Below are 20,607 nucleotides of genomic sequence, written 5' to 3' on the forward strand. Positions count from 1 at the left end.
CTCTGATGTCTCTATCCCAGTTGCGACTTATTTACTGACTCACCCTCGTAAATTAAAGAGAGATCATAGTATATACTGCAAGAACAACATTACAAAATACAGTAAGAAACACAAACATAAGTTCTGTAAGATGCTGGCTGTATAGATTCCATTGTACGGAAGTGAAACCTGGGTTATGAGGAGAAAAAAAGCTAGCAATGTTCAGGGGACTTGACTTATTTCCTTTTCCATCTGGTTCTATTGGCAGCCAAACATTTCACTTCACTCCATGTTTTACCAGCTTTCAGAGCTTATTCTTCCCCCGTTCTTTTCCATGTCTTTTTCGGGAGGCCACGTCTACGTGTTCCTTGTGGGTTCCAATCCAGTGCTGCCTTTTCAACAGCACCTTGTTGTTTGCGTGTTGTGTGACCAATCCAACTCCATTTTCTTTCCTTTATTTGTTCACGGACTGGTCGCTAGGTTGTCATCTCCCACAATTCGTCATTTGATATAACATCTGGCCACCTCACATTTATAATTTGCCGAAAACACGGGTTTATGAAGACTTGCAGCTGGTTTACAATCATGTTTGTTACCTTCCATGTTTCGCAACTATACAGGAGGACTGACTTTACGTTGCTATTGAACAAGGGCCGCTTGGTTCGTCTCGAGATGTTCTTATTACGACAGACAGGGTACAGTTGTACAAAGGCTCCATTTGCCTTCCGTATCTGACCCTTTAGATCCTCCTCGGCCCCTCCATCTTTACAGAGGGTGCTTCCTAGATATACAAAGGAGTCTACTTGTTCCAGTTCCTTTCCATACACTGTTGCTTCGCTTGTTTTTCAGATCGAATTCTCATTTCCTTAGTTTTCTGAAGATTTATTTTAAGTCCTGCAATTTATGTTTCCTCTTTCAGTCTTTCCAACTTTTCTTCCATGTCACGCAATCTTTGCGAGAGCAGACAAGATATCGTCAGCAAAGTCAAGGTCTTCAAACCTGCCTTGCATTCCCCACCGAATACCTATATCTCCTACCATCAACAACACTTTTCATTACGCTGTCCAGTACCAAAAAGAACAAGGTAGGTGACAGAATACATCCCTGCATGTTCAGGGGGCTGGAGTGACATTTTTACGAGCAGTCAAAGGGTGCACGAAGTTGGACAGAATCCCTAGTGAAAATATTGGACAAGAACTGAATATTTTTGCAATAAATGACAAAATAGAACATAAACAAAAGTGGAAGGAACGCCTGGAACGGATGGAAGAAACAAGGATGCCAGAGATGGCCTTACAATACAAACCCAAAGGAAAGAGGAACGTGGAAAGGCCAGTTAAAAGATGAAACGGAGGCCAGAACAGATCGATAGACCTAATCTGTCAAAGTCAGGGAAAGATGAAGAAGGTGAAGAGCGAACAGAGCAAACTTACCAGTTGTGATCCAGAACCAATGCATCCACCAGTGAACTGTCATGGCGAGCGGTCCGACATCAGCACGCCTTCAGCAGCGCAACCAGTGGCAACGCATCTGCAACAGCCAGGACAGCAACAATAAGCAAACAAAGGGTAATTTGTCCCCGATGCTAATATAGATAAAAATAAAATGAATTTTAGTACGAAAGGTGACCTGTAAAACGACTCCACAATGCCTGTGCCGAACTGTGATTTTCACCTGATGCAGCGTTTTAACTCAATAATTTTGTGCAGAAATCGGTTCATTTACTGGAAGGGGCGCACTACCGTAGCCTTACGATGACCGACGACATCTCTGGAAGGATGCTCACATGATGCCCCAGTCTTTGTTCTGCTTGGACGATCGCAGGCATAGAATCTCGTTCTCCCATACGTGTTGCCTAGTTTTCTGTCTCAATGCAGTCAGCCAGGAAAAGAGTACTACAGTTCTTGGCAGCTAAAGCTATACCATTTGTCTCGTCTATGGCTCGAAGGTGCAACTTCGGTAGCAGAGAAGCTAATGAGGAACTTGAGGCGTCGTGGAGAAATCACATTGGTTCTACTCGATAAAAATCCATTGGAAGAATTTCAGAAATAGTATTCCACTTAAAAACGTAGTTATCTACAATATGAACTCTCCTGTTTGTCCTTTTAAACGAGCAAACGGCTAAATGTACACCAACTAAACTGTAATTCATACTGAAGTCACAACTAGGTGACTCATGCAAATCTGATACTGTTCAGGGTAACTCATTATGTGAGTCCTGCGAATGTATTTTGCCGTAATACATTCCTCGAGCATGCAGGTTTGTTCTTCTTTCCACTTGATACGTTAATCGCCTTGAATAGAGCTAATAAAAATGGATACTGCATGTTACCAAACTGAGGGGTACTATCTAAAATATAATTGAACCATATTTTCTACAGGAATGCGATGTTGGTGACAATTCGAAGATGAGTCACTCACAGAATAAATTGTAGGTCTACCCCAGGAACAAAAGCTGCATTACTGCGCGTCATACTATACAAGGTGTCCAGGTTAGTCATATAACAATATAAAATGTAATAAATTGAGACGTAATTGAGATATTTATTGGTGGCTTGCTTCTACAAATATGGTAACTCTCAATGTTGTCTGCGTTTGCTTGTGGCATCTGGTGCCACGTGCGCATTCGTGTAATTGCTTTCGTAGAAGCGTGTCAGTAGGCATGTGGTCTCCACAACAGACGGTGTTCTGTTTACTTCCTCTGCCAGAGCTAACGTCGGCTACACTGTTCCGAGCCGCCCGGGGTAGCCGTTCGGTCTCAGGCGTCTTGTCACGGTTCGCGCGGCTCCCCCCGTCGAAGGTTCGAGTCCTCCCTCGGGCTTGTGTGTGTGTGTGTGTGTGTGTGTGTGTGTGTGTGTGTGTGTGTGTGTGTTGTCCTTAGTGTAAGTTAGTTTAAATAGAGTATAAGACTAGGTACCGATGGTTCAAATGTTCAAATGTCTCTGAGCACTATGGGACTTAACATCTATGGTCATCAGTCTCCTAGAACTTAGAACTACTTAAACCTAACTAATGTAAGGACATCACACACATCCGTGCCCGCGGCAGGATTGGAACCTGCGACCGTTACGGTCGCGCGGTTCCAGACTTAGGTACCGATGACCTCAGCAGTTTGGTCCCGTAGTCCTTATCACAAATTGCCAAATTTTACACAGTTCCGACTTACTTAACAATCAAGAAATGAGACAAGCGTCTTCGGGAAACCGGAAGTTTGCTTTCGATGTCGGGCCATCAAGACAAGCACGCAGTTCAGAGGCTACTGCTGAATTAACCCGTACGTCTTTCCAGAGGAACCCTCAGAGTCAATCCGCCAAGCAAACAGGCAGTGACAGCTACGGTGTTCAACAGTACACGATGTCGTCTACAAAAGGTTGCGACTACGGGCGCACAAACTGCAGCTTCAGCAAATCAAGCCAAACGACAGGCCGCGACGGAAGGCATCCGCTGAGACGATTCTGGAAAAAATGGGTGACAACGAGGTATTCCTCGATTTCGTCTGTTTCTCGGACGAGGCTACACTCCACACTTGCGGCATCTGGGGAACTGAATCCCCCCACATAGAGACAGAGTGCGAACGTGACCCTCCAAAAGTGAATGTGTGTTGTGGATTGTTGAAAGACAGAATTATATGTCCATTCTTCTTCGCGTAGACATGTTGGACCTGTAGCTGTGCTATAATTTCCTCGTGACATGATCTTTCAACAAGATGGCGCACCGTGCTATTTTGCGAACATCGTGAGCGATGACTTGGTTTGGGAGAGGTAGACCATCGATTGCTTGGCCCCCTAGAAGCCCAGACATTACGCTACTTGACTTTTTTTCTGTAGAGGTTTATCAAGGATCGAGTGTACCAGAAGCAAGTTCGTGATTTACCAGATCTACGCTATCGTATTCGTGAAACTATCGCAAATGTTACGCCTGCAATGCTGCAAAACACTTTGAGAGAAGTGGAATACAGACTAGATGTCTATCGTGCCATTAACGGTGAGCATTTCGAGGTATAATAGGTGTGTAAAAAATCTGAGTTACATATACCGTCATAAAATCTCAATTACTTCTCAAGTTATTACATTTACATTATTATATGTTTAACCCGAAAACCCTGTACATTAATGGCTTTGGGGATTATTTAACTGCAGTCTCATGCTTTCCGCTGACAATTCCCTTTCTTAGGATGAAGGTGTCACGTCGGAACCATAATCAGGTCCAAACCCGAAAGTACGGTCCTCAACGAAGCACAACGCTTAGAACTGAAAGCACGTTTATTACGCACATCAATGTATATCCAGGACAGAACTGACCTCCTGCACCTAATGTACAGCTATTTGCACAAACACTGAATATTTCAGAATGCTCATATTTGCACAAACATCAAATATTCCAGAATATACTAACATTACAAACATAAAATAGTTCAAGAACATTGCAAAAATGCAAATTGTAAATAAAATTATTACCGGTGGTCGGGTTTGAACTGGTGACCCGCACTAACCACTACGGCGCCACAGCTCGCAGCAATACATTAACCGAAAGCAATCTTGCAAATATTAGTAAAAGTATCAGTCTTGTACTAAGATGTCTTCATCTTCAATGCAGACAAATTTAAACTGAATGTTTCAAGAAACATAATAATGATCTAGTCTTTGATTAATTCTGGTGAATTATCTGCATACCTGACCAATTTCCACAAATACTGATAGAATATGAAACTGAACACAGTGGTATAGATGCAGTCGTCGATATCAAGAACAGCGGGCGTTGAGTCACCGCTACGATATCGGGAAATTGTGGTTTGTCTATGAAAACGGTTGCTAGTGACTCGCTGTTACCGTCTGCAATGGTACGCCGCTAAGCGAGTGAAATCCATGCCAACTTGACGAGCACATGGTATCATGTATGTACTGAGTGGAGTGGCACGGTTACCTACAAGATTGGCTGACTCGTCTGAGAGTATCACAGGGATATCAAGTGGCGCACAATGAAAGGCACCTCATATCTTGACGGAACCTACTTTTATTATCGACGATCACCTTTTAGGGTAACATTTACAAATGTTCTTGAACACTGTATATGTAGTTACTGAAAGGTGTGGTGAAGAGAAAATTTATCTAATAATAGATAACAGAGAGGCATATAAGATTTTTCCCCTGTACGCATTATTAGTAAATGGGAAGGGAAGAAACATCTTAATTCTTGTCACAGAAAAAATACCTGTCCACTGTGCGTCCCACTGTGATTTGCCTTATATTGACATACATTAAAAAAATTAATCCATAATTTGATGTTGAAACAACTGATATGAACTATCTCCAAACCAATAAAACGTTATTTATAAAGTGTGATAATGTAGTCAGATAAAACTTTGGACAGTAATGGTCCCAGCAAATTAATAAACGACACGAAATATTGTAGAAGGAACAGCTGTTTGTAAGTAATCCCAAGCAAAATAAAGACAGTTGAAATTTTAATATATAAATGAATACAAAAAAAATTGTCTAATATTCCCAACTAGTTTGAATAATTACATTCATTGCTTTTCCCCAACACTGAAAGCAACACACACAAACACACACACACACACACACACACACACACACACACACACACACACACACACACACACACAGATACCGAGATTTGAAAAAGCAATCCTTTGAACATATTTCTATACCCAGCCTACGCCTCAGTAATGAAAGTTTATGTATACATATAACTTTAATCATCTCCGTAAACTAAATGGTGATGAGATCTTTGAAAGTCAGATTGAGGAGCTGGCTTTCTGCGACAAAGGTCTGGTCCAAGCTATGATGGTGAAAAACATCTGAAATAATTATTATCCTTCAGATGTTTGAAGAGTCAAACTGTCTTACACAATAATAAGTATGGACATATCCAACTGGCTACGTCGCAAGAACAATCTCTGACATGACTACCTTTTCTAAGTTTTTTTTTCCCTTTTTCCCCTTTTCTCAAATGAAACATACATCCAGTGCTTAGCAAAAATATTTTTAAGTGCAGGCCTGAAGTATCTGAGAACCACAACAGTTATGGAAGAGAAGACTACGTAATAAGAAAAGAAGCTACACATTGTATAAGCATATAAAATATGTGCTCTTGGGGTGAGTGTGTTCAAATAGCTGTCCTATTATGCAGTTTCAGAGTTTCTGTGGTTTCACGATATCGACGAAGGCGGATGAGGTCCGCTTTCCCTCCTCGTCATTATAAACCAGTAGAGCACATCTCAGAATACAGAAGAGGAGCTGCTCTTCCAGGGATTGCAGAAGTACAAGAGGAAGAAGTACTTTAAAGTTGGAAGGTAACCATTCAAGAACGAGATGAAATTAACGAATATAGATGTAGGAAAAAGAAAAGGTTAGACTATAGCGCTCAGTAGATGATGAGGTCATTAGCGACGGAACACAAGCTTGGACTGGGGCGGATGCGGAAGGAAACGGTGGAGACCTTACAAATGAACTCACCAGTTATTCACGTAGAGAATTTTGGGGAAATCACGTCAAATCTAATTCTGGACGGCAGAACGAGATTTGTAACCACTGCCTGCCGAATACGAGACCATTATCTTACCACTGCCTCACCTCGCTCACTAACATACAGGGTGTCCCAGGAGAAGGAATGATCAATATTCGAGGACGTAACAGGAACATGCATTGGAAGAAAAAAAAGGTCTTGTAAATATGGGCTGTAAAACATGCAGCAACACCTACAAGCGTTTGTTCATCTTAGCTACTGCGAAACACATCTCTTCTACTGAACAAGTGCTCATACATCTTAATGCATGTATTTTAGAGCCCACGTTTACAAGACTTTTGTTTTCCTTCCTTTTTTCTTTCCTTCTCCTGGGACACCCTGTAAATTTAATTATAAAGTGATTATATTAATGAAGTAATTCTTCGAGAATAGCGTTACCCATGTGCGGATGCGGGACTGTGTTCTGGGATGGTGTTGTAAGTTTCTTTACTTTCTCCTGCCACCCCCAATGTAGTTTGTCAAGTGTTAAAAATGGGAGTGATAGCAGTGTCTGGGATTTTAATAACAATAAATATATTGAAGAGTCTTAATTATTATTGACTTTTTTTGCTCAGACTTAAGTCTGGTTAAAAATGGAACGTGACGCGGACCTCGGTCAAGCGTGACTTCCTTGTAACTGTATGGTACATGTTATATTGCATTTAGGAACTTTCGGGTAATTGAATTATTATTATTATTATTATTATTATTATTATTATTATTATTATTAGTGTTTTGTCCTTAAAGAGCGCACAGTTGGACTAAACTACATGGCCAGTTCCTTTTGCTGCCTTCCTTGCTGCCCAAACTTCCCTCATTCTCTCACTGTGTTTCTGTTTCCGGTCCTCTGTCCATGCTTCTTGTCGGCTTAGTGTCTTCGGCTTCATCTTGATCGCCTTTTTGGTTACCCATATTTCTTTCATCTTCCGGCTGTGATCTTGCTAGCGTTCTTCGGTCCATTTTACGCCTGTTCGTTTGTCACAGTGTATCTCATGTAGTTTACTTTTCTTAATGATGTTTCTGAATTTTATTCTGTTGTTTATTGTGTCTGCTGTTATGTTGAGTTGGTTCAGGTCGTTTTTTACCTCTGCCACCCATTTGTTGTTTCTAGTGGTTACCCAGTCAAAGATCTGTTTGGTCAGTCGGTGTGATGGCATTCTGTATAGGTGGAAGTGTTTTAATGTAATAATAATTTCGTCTTGATTAATGTTTAGTACACTGCTTTAACATAACTTGTCAGATTCGTCCCAGAATCTGACAAGTGATAGCAACTACTTTGAAAAGCCGTAAGTTAAACAACAAAAAATCCAAGTGTGCACTCACCGTTATCAACACTTAACGTAGCTCTACGATTGTGAACACAAATCTGCAGACTATGGCTATATGAGCGTGGGGAATGCTGTTTGTCTCAGTTATTTATTTCTTCATCGAGGATGTTTGCCTCTCTGTATTGCTCAAATGGTTCAAATGGCTCTGAGCACTATGGGACTCAACTGCGTTGGTCATAAGTCCCCTAGAACTTAGAACTACTTAAACCTAACTAACCTAAGGACAGCACACAACACCCAGCCATCACGAGGCAGAGAAAATCCCTGACACCGCCGGGAATCGAACCCGGGAACCTGGGCGTGTCTGTATTGCTCTTCTGAACTTCTTGTGGTTTGTCGGTTCTGCCTTTGGGTGCTGTTGACGACGGGTATGGTCGACCTGGATGCCTTTTCCTAACTGGAAGGTTCCGATCAACGTTCCTATTCAAGTAATTTTCTAGAATCCCTTGCTATTCATGCACTGCTTTCAGGCTACGTTTTTCCTAATATTAGTCTGGAACTTAGGAATTAATGTGTAGAAACGTAAATACTTTGAGAGAAACGTTTTATGTTTTTTGCAGTGAATGGGAGGGGGAGGGGTCATCGCCCCATGTACGCCCCCTGGATCCGCGCATGGCGTCAGCACTACTAGGACAAACTGGAGAAATACAAAGAAAGCTAACGTGATTCGTCCGTACAGCACAGAGAGGCCTCCTACTGCCACGAGGAGTGCACGCTCTGTTGACAAGTGAGGTTAGTGGCCCCAGAGCTGCGTGGGCGTTGTTTCGAAAGAGGACGAAACGCGGCCTGCCCGCCAGGCTAGCGCGGAGGAGCGGAGAGCGCGCGCGACACCGGCTCTGATATTAGTTACGAGCCGTAGAGTGGGGTGAGATGAGATGAGCGTAACTGCTGGGCCCTGCAGCAGCGGGGAGCGCCAGTTTGCTAAGCTGCATTGGAATACCGGCGGGGCCGCTCGCTGTGCCCACGCACAGCCACGGCCAGTAACCTCTCGAGCAGAGCTCTGCGCTCGCATCTGCTGGCAGACATGGTCTGTGCCCTACCTCCGTCCCCATCTGGCACTCAGAGCGCATGTCACGGTATCATCACCACTGTCATCAGCGCTACGATGGCCTCACGACGTCACCCAACTGGAAGCGTAAAAGCTCTCACTTCGGTTTGTCTCCTCTTGCAATAGTATTTGCACTTGATGAAGATATTTTCTACGGCTAAATAGAAAGCTTCATGTTACAGAAACACACATGAAATTTGGCAAAGTTCATGAGTACATGTCGTCGTCAATCTACAGGATGGCGCACGAAATGTGTTACCAATTGTTTCTTTCACAATTTACGACGCACATTAGATATCCCGCTGGGATCTCTACAGCAGTACCAGCAAAACTTGGAAAAACAAATGAATTACGAAATGACGTGCAATTCACGATACTGCCGCTAGGAGACTAGTAAGCAGCAATGGCTGACAATGGAAGACTGACGACACAGCAACGATCGCAAATTGTGTTACTTTTTCATGAAACGAAAAGCCTTGTTGTGACTCAGAGGCGTTTTCGACAACACACGATGGGTCCCTTGCAAGAAGACCATGCACAGGTTGTACGATAAATTTGTACAGGAAGGAACAGTATTGGAAGCGAAGCGACCTCGGCCTAAGCCTATTTGTTTGCCGCAGAATATTGAAGCGGTACGAGTTGCTGTACATAGAAGTCCCGGGAAATCGTGTAGAAAGGCAGCAGTGCAACTGGGAATATCCAGACGCTCCGTTCAATGCATTCTTAAAAGTGATCTCCATATGTACCCATACAAGATGACCTGTGCACAGAAGCTCACTGAAGAACACAAGCAGCAGAGACTACTGTTTGCTCAGTGGGCGGAGGATAGGGAAGAAACTCTCAACAACGTTTGGTTTTCAGACGAGGCGCATTTTCATTTAGACGGTGTGGTTAACAAACAAAGTGTACGATTTTGTGCCACTGAAAACGCACAAGTGCTTCATGAACGACAACATTATGCTCCGAGGATTACAGCGTGGCCAGCAATTTCCAGTCGCGGACTTATTGGACCCTTTTTCTTTGAAGAAACTGTGAACAGCGAGCGTTATTTGAGCATGCTTCGCAACAGCTTCATTCCACAGCTTCTTACTACTGCCTTGCCCTTCAACACGCAGTGGTTCGTGCAAGATGGAGCAAGGCCACATACTGCAAGCACTGTGTTGGAGTTTTTACACGAGCATTTCGACATGCGGATCATTTCACTCATGTTTCCAGGTCGCTTCAATGACGGACAAAATTGCCCCCCCCCCCCCCCCCCAATAGTCAACACCTCAATCCATGTGACTTTTTTCTTTGGGAGTACCTAAAGGAAAAAATTTTCCCGAAACGTCCACGTGATTTAATGGAACTGAGAAGACTTATTCTTCAAGCTTGCAGTGAAATTACGGAATACGTGTGCCGTAGGGTAATCACTAACTTCAGTGTTCGTTTGAAGGAAGTTAGGAAACGAAATGGTGGACATATTGAGCATGTGCTGAGTTAGAAAAAATTCCATGGACGACTCTTCATTGTAGTGTATGTTCCTTTCAGATTGTATTGACGATAAAGTTTATATTCAAAAACAAAATGGTAAAACATTTCGTGCGCCACCCTGTATCACACATACAAGCTCAGGTGCACTGACAATATGTGGAGCTGAGTCTTAGCTCCACATGTTGTCAGTGCACCTGAGCTTGAATGTGTGTGAGATTATTAGAACGATGGTAACACTGACAGTTCAGTACACATTTAACAGCATTTTACGATGTAGTAAGTGTCGTACTCATCGGATCTTGTGGGACTCTCACAGTCAAAAGGCTGCATTTTGACGACGACATGTACTCATGTCAGATAGTCTTATATTCTGACAGAATGTAACTTTTGCAGTGTTACTTGAAAATGGCCCTAAGACCGAAATTGCAATCGTAATAATAAATATTTTATACAGTCAACGGCGACTATGATGTCTTTTAAGAAATATAATATGACTGTGAATCCCAACCATGAGAAGTTAATTTATTGACTACATTCCTAACCCTATCTACCCGTACAGCTCTTACCCTCCTGTTCCCTCTTCTTACCAATATTTTTCACATATTCCTTTCCGTGCTTATTCTGCGAAGCAGCTCATTTCTTACATTATCAATCCACTCAATTTTCAACATTCTTCTATAGAACCACATCTCAAATGCTTCGACTCTCTTCTCTTCCGGTTTTCCCACGGTCCACGATTCACTTCCATACATTGCCATCCTCCATGAGAAATTCTCAGACATCTCCTTTTAGGGATATGTGTCCTCTATGCCTGAGCTAGTCTACTTCGCCCGTAACGCTTAATTTTGCTTCACTTCGTCTACTTCGTGCACCCTAATTTCTGTATGAATTTTGTCGCTAAAAAAAAAAAAAAAAAATGGTTCAAATGGCTCTGAGCACTATGGGACTCAACATCTTAGGTCATAAGTCCCCTAGAACTTAGAACTACTTAAACCTAACTAACCTAAGGACATCACACACACCCATGCCCGAGGCAGGATTCGAACCTACGACCGTAGCAGTCCCGCGGTTCCGGACTGCAGCGCCAGAACCGCTAGACCACCGCGGCCGGCTGAGGGTAGCAATATCATTAGTAAATCTTATGACTGAGATCCCCCTTTCACCCTCAGTTTTAATCCCACTGATGAAGGTTTCTTTTATTTACTTCGTAGCTTCTCGCATGTACAATTTGAGCAGTAGTGTGCGCTATCGACGTGGGAGGTGGGAAAGACTGCGTCCCTGTTGTACATACTTTTTAATGCGAGCAGTGACATACGTATCCTACCGAATGTTTCCGTTACGTTGCTGTCCGATGAACGCAACATGTAGTGAAAACTAAACCATTTTCTAAACAGCAGCAGAGATTATTATTTATGTATGCCTCAGACTTCCAGTAATTACGAGTAACAACGACATTTTTCTGCGGAAATATTTAACAGTCAAAATTTGATGCTTTGACGATTCGTAAACTTACTACGTTACGGTATTTCTAATTCTGTCAGTTCATTTAATTTGGATGATCATATTTTTTCTTTTATTATTATTATTATTATTATTATTATTATTATTATTATTATTATTTCTATTTTTCTCAGACCTTAGGTCTGGTTAAAAATGGAAAGTGACGCGGACCTTGATCAAGCGTCACTTCCTTTTAACTGTACGGTATATGTTATATTGCATTTAGGAACTTTCGGATAATTGAACATGTAACAATAATTACGGATTTCTGTAGTTGTATATATAAGTTTGGATGTAGCTGTATTGCATTGATGTACTGGTGGATATTGTGTGGTATGACTCCTGTAGTTGATAGTATAATTGGTATGTCAACTTTATCCTGATGCCACATGTCCTTGACTTCCTCAGCCAGTTGGATGTATTTTTCAATTTTTTCTCCTGTTTTCTTTTGTATATTTGTTGTATTGGGTATGGATATTTCGATTAGTTGTGTTAATTTCTTCTTTTTATTGGTGAGTATGATGTCAGGTTTGTTATGTGGTGGTGTTTTATCTGTTATAATGGTTCTGTTCCAGTATAATTTGTATTCATCATTCTCCAGTACATTTTGTGGTGCATACTTGTATGTGGGAGCGTGTTGTTTTATTAGTTTATGTTTTATGGCAAGTTGTTGATGTATTATTTTTGCTACATTGTCATGTCTTCTGGGGTATTCTGTGTTTGCTAGTATTGTACATCCACTTGTGATGTGATCTACTGTTTCTATTTGTTGTTTGCAAAGTCTGCATTTATCTGTTGTGGTATTGGGATCTTTAATAATATGCTTGCTGTAATATCTGGTGTTTATTGTTTGATCCTGTATTGCAATCATGAATCCTTCTGTCTCACTGAATATGTTGCCTTTTCTTAGCCATGTGTTGGATGCGTCTTGATCGATGTGTGGCTGTGTTAGATGATACGGGTGCTTGCCATGTAGTGTTTTCCTCTTCCAATTCACTTTCTTCGTATCTGTTGATGTTATGTGATCTAAAGGGTTGTAGAAGTGGTTATGAAATTGCAGTGGTGTAGCCGATGTATTTATATGAGTGATTGCTTTGTGTATTTTGCTAGTTTCTGCACGTTCTAGAACGAATTTTCTTAAATTGTCTACCTGTCAGTAATGTATGTTTTTTATATCGATAAATCCCCTTCCTCCTTCCTTTCTGCTTAATGTGAATCTTTCTGTTGCTGAATGTATGTGATGTATTCTATATTTGTGGCATTGTGATCGTGTCTGTGTTACTCCATTTCACTACTCCAAATGAGTAGGTCAATACTGGTGTAGCGTAAGTATTTATAGCTTTTGTCTTGTTTCTTGCTGTCAATTCTGTTTTCAGTATTTTTGTTAGTCTTTGTCTATATTTTTCTTTTAGTTCTTCTTTAATATTTGTATTATCTATTCCTATTTTTTGTCTGTATCCTAGATATTTATAGGCCTCTGTTTTTTCCATCGCTTCTATGCAGTCGGTGTGGTTATCCAATATGTAATCTTCTTGTTTAGTGTGTTTTCCCTTGACAATGCTATTTTTCCTACATTTGTCTGTTCCAAAAGCCATATTTATATCATTGCTAAATACTTCTGTTATCTTTAGTAATTGGTTGAGTTGTTGATTTGTTGCTGCCAGTAGTTTTAGATCATCCATATATAGCAGATGTGTGATTTTGTGTGGGTATGTTCCAGTAATATTGTATCCATAATTTGTATTATTTAGCATGTTGGATAGTGGGTTCAGAGCAAGACAGAACCAGAAAGGACTTAATGAGTCTCCTTGGTATATTCCACGCTTAATCTGTATTGGCTGTGATAAGATATTATTTGAATTTGTTTGGATATTAAGTGTGGTTTTCCAATTTTTCATTACTATGTTTAGGAACTGTATCAATTTAGGATCTACTTTGTATATTTCCAATATTTGTAGTAACCATGAGTGGGGTACACTATCAAAAGCTTTTTGGTAATCAATGTATGTGTAGTGTAGTGACCTTTGTTTAGTTTTAGCTTCATATGTCACCCCTGCATCTATTATCAGTTGCTCTTTACATCCTCGTGCTCATTATTATTATTATTATTATTATTATTATTATTATTAATATTATTATTAGTAGTAGTAGTAGTAGTAACTGTGATGTGATTTTATGCGCTGTTAAATGATCAAAGCATAATTTGTTAACATCACTTTACGGGCTCAAAATTTCTGCTATGTTTAGATTAGTACGCTATTTTTGGAAGGAGGCACCTCACTGAAAGCAACAGGAAGTTTCAGAAAGATTACCACGTACCGTAAAATTGTAAATGAAGTATAAATGTAAACGTAGTCAACAAGTTTCTTCACATATGCCATATCCAGTAAAATCTGTAATTGATGATTAAATCCCATAGCAACAAAATTATGAGGATTTCTATGTTTCAAATTTTGTTCCAAAGTGACCCAAACTTCTCCTGTTGGAAGATGGAATTGTCTAGTGGGCCACAAGTGTGATACTGTGCCAGAAGGCTCGTGCATCTCCTATGGGATTAAGACCGGATTGTCTGGAGAGCCAGACAAGGTGTGATACTGTGCCAGAAGGCTCGTAAAACCAGGAATGAGTGCGTGCAGCTGTTAAAATAGATATTTTCATTTTAGAAGGAAGTGTCCACTGCCTGAAGATGTACGGGAAAGTGCAACTATTAGTCACTCAGAATGCTCACAGTAATCTAAACGATTGGGCCCAAGTTATAGTATGAAAAACACCCCCAAAACATCGCAGAAGTGCCTCCGGCATCAGCTGCACTGTCCACACACTGCGGGTAAACGCTTTATAGAGCCGTCGCTATACTTGTCACCTTGCGTCAATTGAAAAAAGGCAAAATCGCCATTCCTCAGATCACACACCCTACACGCCTCCGATTAGCACTGCCCAGTTTCTATGTCTCTTGGCCCATTGAAGACGTGCATTTTATTGACCTCTGTGAGCAATGAGCTTTTGCTAGGTACCCAACTACAAATGTCCAATGCGTGCAATTTCCTTCGTAATGGTCGTTCGGGGACTGATTTAGATGGACCTATAATATTCATTGACAGCAGCAAATGTTGACGAGTTTGATAGCGACTGTCATCGATCAGGAGTGACTCTCATCTACGTTCCCTGTCGGTTAGGGTCTTTTTACGATTACTGTCCTCATACCAAGTTACGTAACTGCCGGTGTTCATTCACGGTGTGGTCACGGTCACGTTCAAACATGATAGTGCTTTAGTTCTATTCTGCCCATCTCCAAATCGAGCAATCTTACAGTGGTGATTCCATACTACCGCCTGCACACAAACTGTGGTGTACTGAGATATCAGACAACAAGAGTTTACGACGGTTGGTCCCAGAAGTACCGTGGACGCCTGCCCGCAGCAGGAACATCGCTGCCTGCAAACCGTCATGCTGTTCGCGAGAATCACGCCCTCTGGAGCGGCAGCACCACCAAGAAGAGAGAGGCGCGCTCAAGTAAGCGTGCACGAACACAGTTGTCAGTCTGAGTTCCTGCAGAACGTTCGTCGTGTCTTCAAGCCGTCTGAATGAGACAGAAGCAGTGGCCTGCATACATACAGCGGTTAGTCTTCAGTAGAAACAGAACAGCAAATAGAATTATCGCATGTGGACAAAGACCACTTGCCTAGAGATTTAACTGAGTACTGTTAGCACGGAACTGTCCTTCGAATAGCACATCAAGACAGAAGATTAGTTTTCTTCCGACTTTAGTTCAGAGAACATTATTTAGCTTGTGCTTATGGAACTGTAGTCAAACGCAGCACAGATATGAGCGGAAAAACGGGCTAACCCTCAAATGTAAAGATATAGAGTTAAGTGCTGTCATCTGTTGCTGGGTACGGGAACTATCAAAACTGACATTGGTCTGACCCCTAAATATCACTTAGGGAGGAGACCAATGTCAATTTTCATAGTTCCCACACCCAGCAGCAGATGGAAACACTAATCTCTAAGTTGTTACACTTGGGGGTTAGCCCGTTTTGTCGTCACTGGCTGTCGCATGAAAGACGTGAAGAGCAGGAATTGTCAGGGCTGTATCCCGCTACGCAATGCAAAAATAAAATTGCAAATATCTACCCAAAACACCAGAGAAAATGTGCCTAGCGACTCTTAGGGGAGACACCCAGTATATGCTAATGAGTAATTACATTAGACTGGCCTCACTTACAGCCTATGGCCTTTCGCCATGATGATGGTGGTGGTGGCGATGAATCGGGGCATGAAAGCAATGGTAATGTCTTTCCAATGTGCTGTAGCTCAGCCGCAGTCCACAACTCTGAGAGACTGTTAGGATCTCGATGGCGTCTCAGTTTTGCTACACACGGATGACGTCGGGCAATCTGAAGGACTCTGCAAATGTCGCCATATCTGCGTAGTGCTCCTTAAACCATTCCAGTGGTGTATTCTCTTGCTGCAGTTACAAGCCGCCTAAGGGGTGCAGTAGGCAAATGAACGAACGCAGCTGTTCAGACAGAAGGTTAGTACGTAGTTTGCCCGTAGGAGACGATAGCGGACGCTACAAGGCCCCATTTTATTTCATGGAGACAGCCTCCGTACCTGTCTCTACGGTGCACTCTTAGCAAGCGGATGCATCGTCTCCTGTGCTTTTTGATGTGCGTCCCCCTCCACTCGTATTCATCGCGTAATACTGCCTTTGCCATTCAGAAAACAGAGTACTGCTAGGAGTACACCTAGCCCTGTCTCTTTAGTGATGATCACTTACTGTGCTTCACTATTCTTCCGAGTTTGATTCTTTTTGAATTGCTCAAACGTTAATGTCTGTCTTAATGAATCCACAATGATTTCACGCGGCACAATAGACACATGTTTTTTGAATAAAAATCCGTCGACTACTTCTACCTCGCTTTTTTAGATTTTTATTTACGACACACATTCCGGAGCGAAAGTTCCATCATCAGGGTTGCCATGATTTATTCGACGTTCTCGTCATGAGCTGGTGAGGCAGGCGCACCTGATGGATACTCTATTAAAGGGGAAAAAAGAAGAAAAAACAGGCTCGTGTAAAAACCTGCATATCTGCTTCATTGGTGCTCCTAGTGAAATTCCTCTATGTTGTTTGGTTTTCATAGCACATACTTCGTCAAGAGACTGAAGTATGAAAACAATGAAAATAAACATCCTATGTGACCAAAGATATTCTCTTAAAGAAGTCCTCCTCTATAGACACGTATACTACATTCTTAGAGTTAGGAGACATTATGTAAATTCTAATGGAAAGAGGTACGGAGTATTTTTACAGATCATTTGTTACGAATTGACTTGCGATGGAGTAGAAGAATATATAAATAAGAGCTCACAATGCATTGGACACCTTGAGCCAAAGCTTTTTGAAAATACATAGATCTCCAATGAAGTCACTGTCTGTATTCGTTGAGTGTGTCATTGGGTGCGTATTTCTGTGCCTGAAAATTTCTGAATGTTATACGGAGTCCAGTTTTCGACTTTTGCTTTACATGTGTGGTATATTCCGGTCGTTCCAATACTGCCAGTAGTGTGTTCAGCTTGAAGGAAATGGGCAACGACTGCCGATTTCCTTGGACGTTGAAGGCGAGGGGCTACACGATTTTCATTAGACATTTCTTAATTTCGTGCTACTTCAACCTATGTAGAAATTGTTGCAGTTAATGTATATATCAGATATATTTCAGCTGGATTGATGTGATGGGTCTGATTTCTTTTGATGAGTGAAACATGAAAATCAGCAGAGCGTTTCTGTGCCCTAAGTAAACTTTTGGGTAATTTCCGACAAGTGGCTATTTCCTCAAATGGAACAGATTTTCTTTCTCTGTCACCATGTAACTCTCAGCGGTTTTAGGAATCGTTCGTTTTTCCTTAGCTACAGCAGCGTCAGATTCCAGTACTGAAATCCCGTCCGTTGCCTTCTGTAATGCAGACAGCAGTAACGCAGTGGTACTACCATTGACGTGGGGTGACGTGAGGACGACACGGCTGTCACCGCTAACTGTGACACGCGGCTGTCGGAATCAGGCCGGCCGCATGCCTCGCTTAATTTCGCTGCCCGCTCGTGTGTGCCATATCTGCACTATAAGGTATCGCTGCTCCTACTCCTGATTAACGCAGATGCCTGTGAACTCGTGCGGATAATTACTGCCACGTAGCGTAAAACATTGTAGCGCGATACGAGCGGAGGCTTTAATTACGAGAGAGCCCATTCATCACTATCTGACCCGCTAGGCGTAACACTGTGCGGAAACGAGCAGTTTGAGGTCAACACAAGTAATTAAATCTTCTGTAACTGCTCCACTCTATTCCACTTGCTCGATATCGTCTTAGCACGGAGTTTAACAATACAGGTTGGAGAAGCCGGTAAACATTATGTGCCCCAGCTAAGAAAGGTAGCACCGAACTGCTCGGTGTAATGCTTTTCGTTTCTGAGATAACCAATTACATCTCGGTGTATCAAGTAATTAGAATCTCCAAGATTCAACTTCGAAGGCAGGATAATTTGAGTATGAGGAGCAACCAAATGAAAACAAGATAGATGGTAAAAAAATATGCTAGCTGTTTATTGTTGCAAAACCCACTGTGACAACACGCTCAATGCAATCGGCGGACACAAATGTCTCTCTCCAGTGCTCCAAAAATACGGAAATCATATTGAGAGAGATCAGGAATCTACGGAGACTGTGTAAGGGCTTCCCAGAGGAAGTTCTGCAGTGTATCCAGAATGAGATTTTCACTCTGCAGCGGAATGTGCGCTGATATGAAAATTTCTGATAGATTAAAACTGTGTGCCGAACCGAGACTCGAACTCTGGACCTTTGCCTTTCGCGGGCAAGTGCTCTACCATCTGAGCTACCCAAGCACGACTCACGCCCCGTCCTCACAGCTTTACTTCTGTCGAGGTACTGGCAGAAGTAAAGCTGTGAGAACGCAGCGTGAGTCGTGCTTGGGTTGCTCAGATGGTAGAGCACTCGCCCGCGAATGGCAAAGGTCCCGAGTTCGAGTCTCGGCCCGGCACACAGATTTAATCTGCCAGGAAGTTTCTGCAGTGTAGTCTAAACTAGCTTGGCAACATGTGGCTGGGCCTTATTCTGCAACAGAATGATGCTGTCCGTCAAAATTCCTGGGCGTTTGAACTTGATGGCGCGCTTCAATCTTTGCAAAGTGTCCACATACTACTCTGCTTTAATCGTGGCGCCGCGTTCCAGGAAGTCAATGAGCGGCAGGCCTTTGCAGTGAAAGAAAAAGGGCATCATAACTTTCCCGCAGCTGGCGTGCACGACTCTGTATTTTTTCGGTGGGGGCGAATCCACGTGCCTTCACTGTTGGTTCTGATTCCTGCTCTCCAGTATCGTTTCAGATGTTGCAGTGATGTCGACTTCTGCTCGTCTTCAGGCTTTATATGCTCAATCATGAAGGCGTGTGCGGTAGCACAGCGTCCGTCGTCGGCCAGCAACGTCCACCGCAGATTTCAGAGAAGGGGTAACGACACGACGAGCCTGTCCTGGTCGACTGCTCCCTTTCAATGACAGCCGAAATCGTTTGTTCCACGCAAAACAAGGGCGCATATGGCATACTGACACATGTTCTGGCATAAATTTTACTTCCTGCCGTACTTTCCGCAGTCAAAAACAGCACCGCGCCCGCTATTTCTCTTTTCTGGCCTTCACAGGAAGTTCGCACTGCTCCTTCCTTTTCCCAGTGGAGGGCACTTCAACACACACATCGTTACCAGCGTCCGCGTCATGCTCAGTATATACTCTATCTAGTTTTCATTTGACCGCCCCCTTATACACTACTGGCCATTAAAATTGCTACACCACCAAGATTACGTGCTACAGACGCGAAATTTAACTGACAGGAAGATGATGCTGTGATATGCAAATGATTAGCTTTCGAGAGCATTCACACAAGGTTGGCGCCGGTGGCGACAGCTACAACTGACATGAGGAAAGTTTCCAACCGATCTCTCATACACAAACAGCAGTTGACCGGCATTGCTTGGTGAAACGTTGTTGTGGTGCCTCGTGTAAGGAGGAGAAATGCGTACCATCACGTTTCCGACGTTGATAAAGGTCGGATTGTAGTCTATCGCGATTGCGGTTTCTCGTATCCCGACATTGCTGCCCGCTTTGGTCGAGATCCAATGACTGTTAGCAGAATATGGAATCGGTGGGTTCAGGAGGGTAATACGGAACGCCGTGCTGGATCCCAACGGCCTCGTACCACTAGCAGACGAGATGACAGGCATGTTATGCGCATGGCTGTAACGGATCGTGCAGCCACGTCTCAATCCCTGAGTCAACAGATGGGGACGTTTGCAAGACAACCATCTGTACGAACAGTTCGACGACTTCACATAAAACTTTCGGGCTGATAGGCCGTGGTCGAAGTATAAAACTCTCTCCTGACGTTTCGTCTCCGACTGCGGGAGACATCCTCGGAGGTAAAGCGGCGCAGTTCGCCGCTTTACCTCCGTGGACGTCTCCCGCAGTCGGAGACGAAACGTCAGGAGAGAGTTTTATACTTCGACCACGGCCTATCAGCCCGGAAGTTTTATGCGAGGACAATACCGGCCGTGAAAGCTGACATTGTATGATCAGTTCGACGACATTTGCAGCAGCATGGACTATCAGCTCGAAGACCATGGCTGCGGTTACCCTTGACGCTGCATCACAGACAGGAGCGCCTGCGATGGTGTACTCAACG

The 20,607-nt window shown here is 42.8% G+C and overlaps 1 protein-coding gene across 4 annotated transcripts in view; it reads right to left on the reverse strand.

The window, feature by feature from the left end:
* LOC126091487 (skin secretory protein xP2-like) overlaps positions 1-20,607 on the reverse strand; it is a 586,258-nt gene that overhangs the window by 109,589 nt on the left and 456,062 nt on the right. For all 4 annotated transcript variants that reach the window (XM_049907069.1, XM_049907065.1, XM_049907066.1 and 1 more), the window contains one exon: positions 1,413-1,509. In XM_049907069.1, the coding sequence (XP_049763026.1) occupies positions 1,413-1,455 (43 nt within the window). In that variant the 5' untranslated portion in view covers positions 1,456-1,509. The remainder of the gene's footprint in view (positions 1-1,412; positions 1,510-20,607) is intronic.

The sequence above is a fragment of the Schistocerca cancellata genome, chromosome 1 (genome assembly GCF_023864275.1).
Source record: "Schistocerca cancellata isolate TAMUIC-IGC-003103 chromosome 1, iqSchCanc2.1, whole genome shotgun sequence".
NCBI classification, from domain to species: domain Eukaryota; kingdom Metazoa; phylum Arthropoda; class Insecta; order Orthoptera; family Acrididae; genus Schistocerca; species Schistocerca cancellata.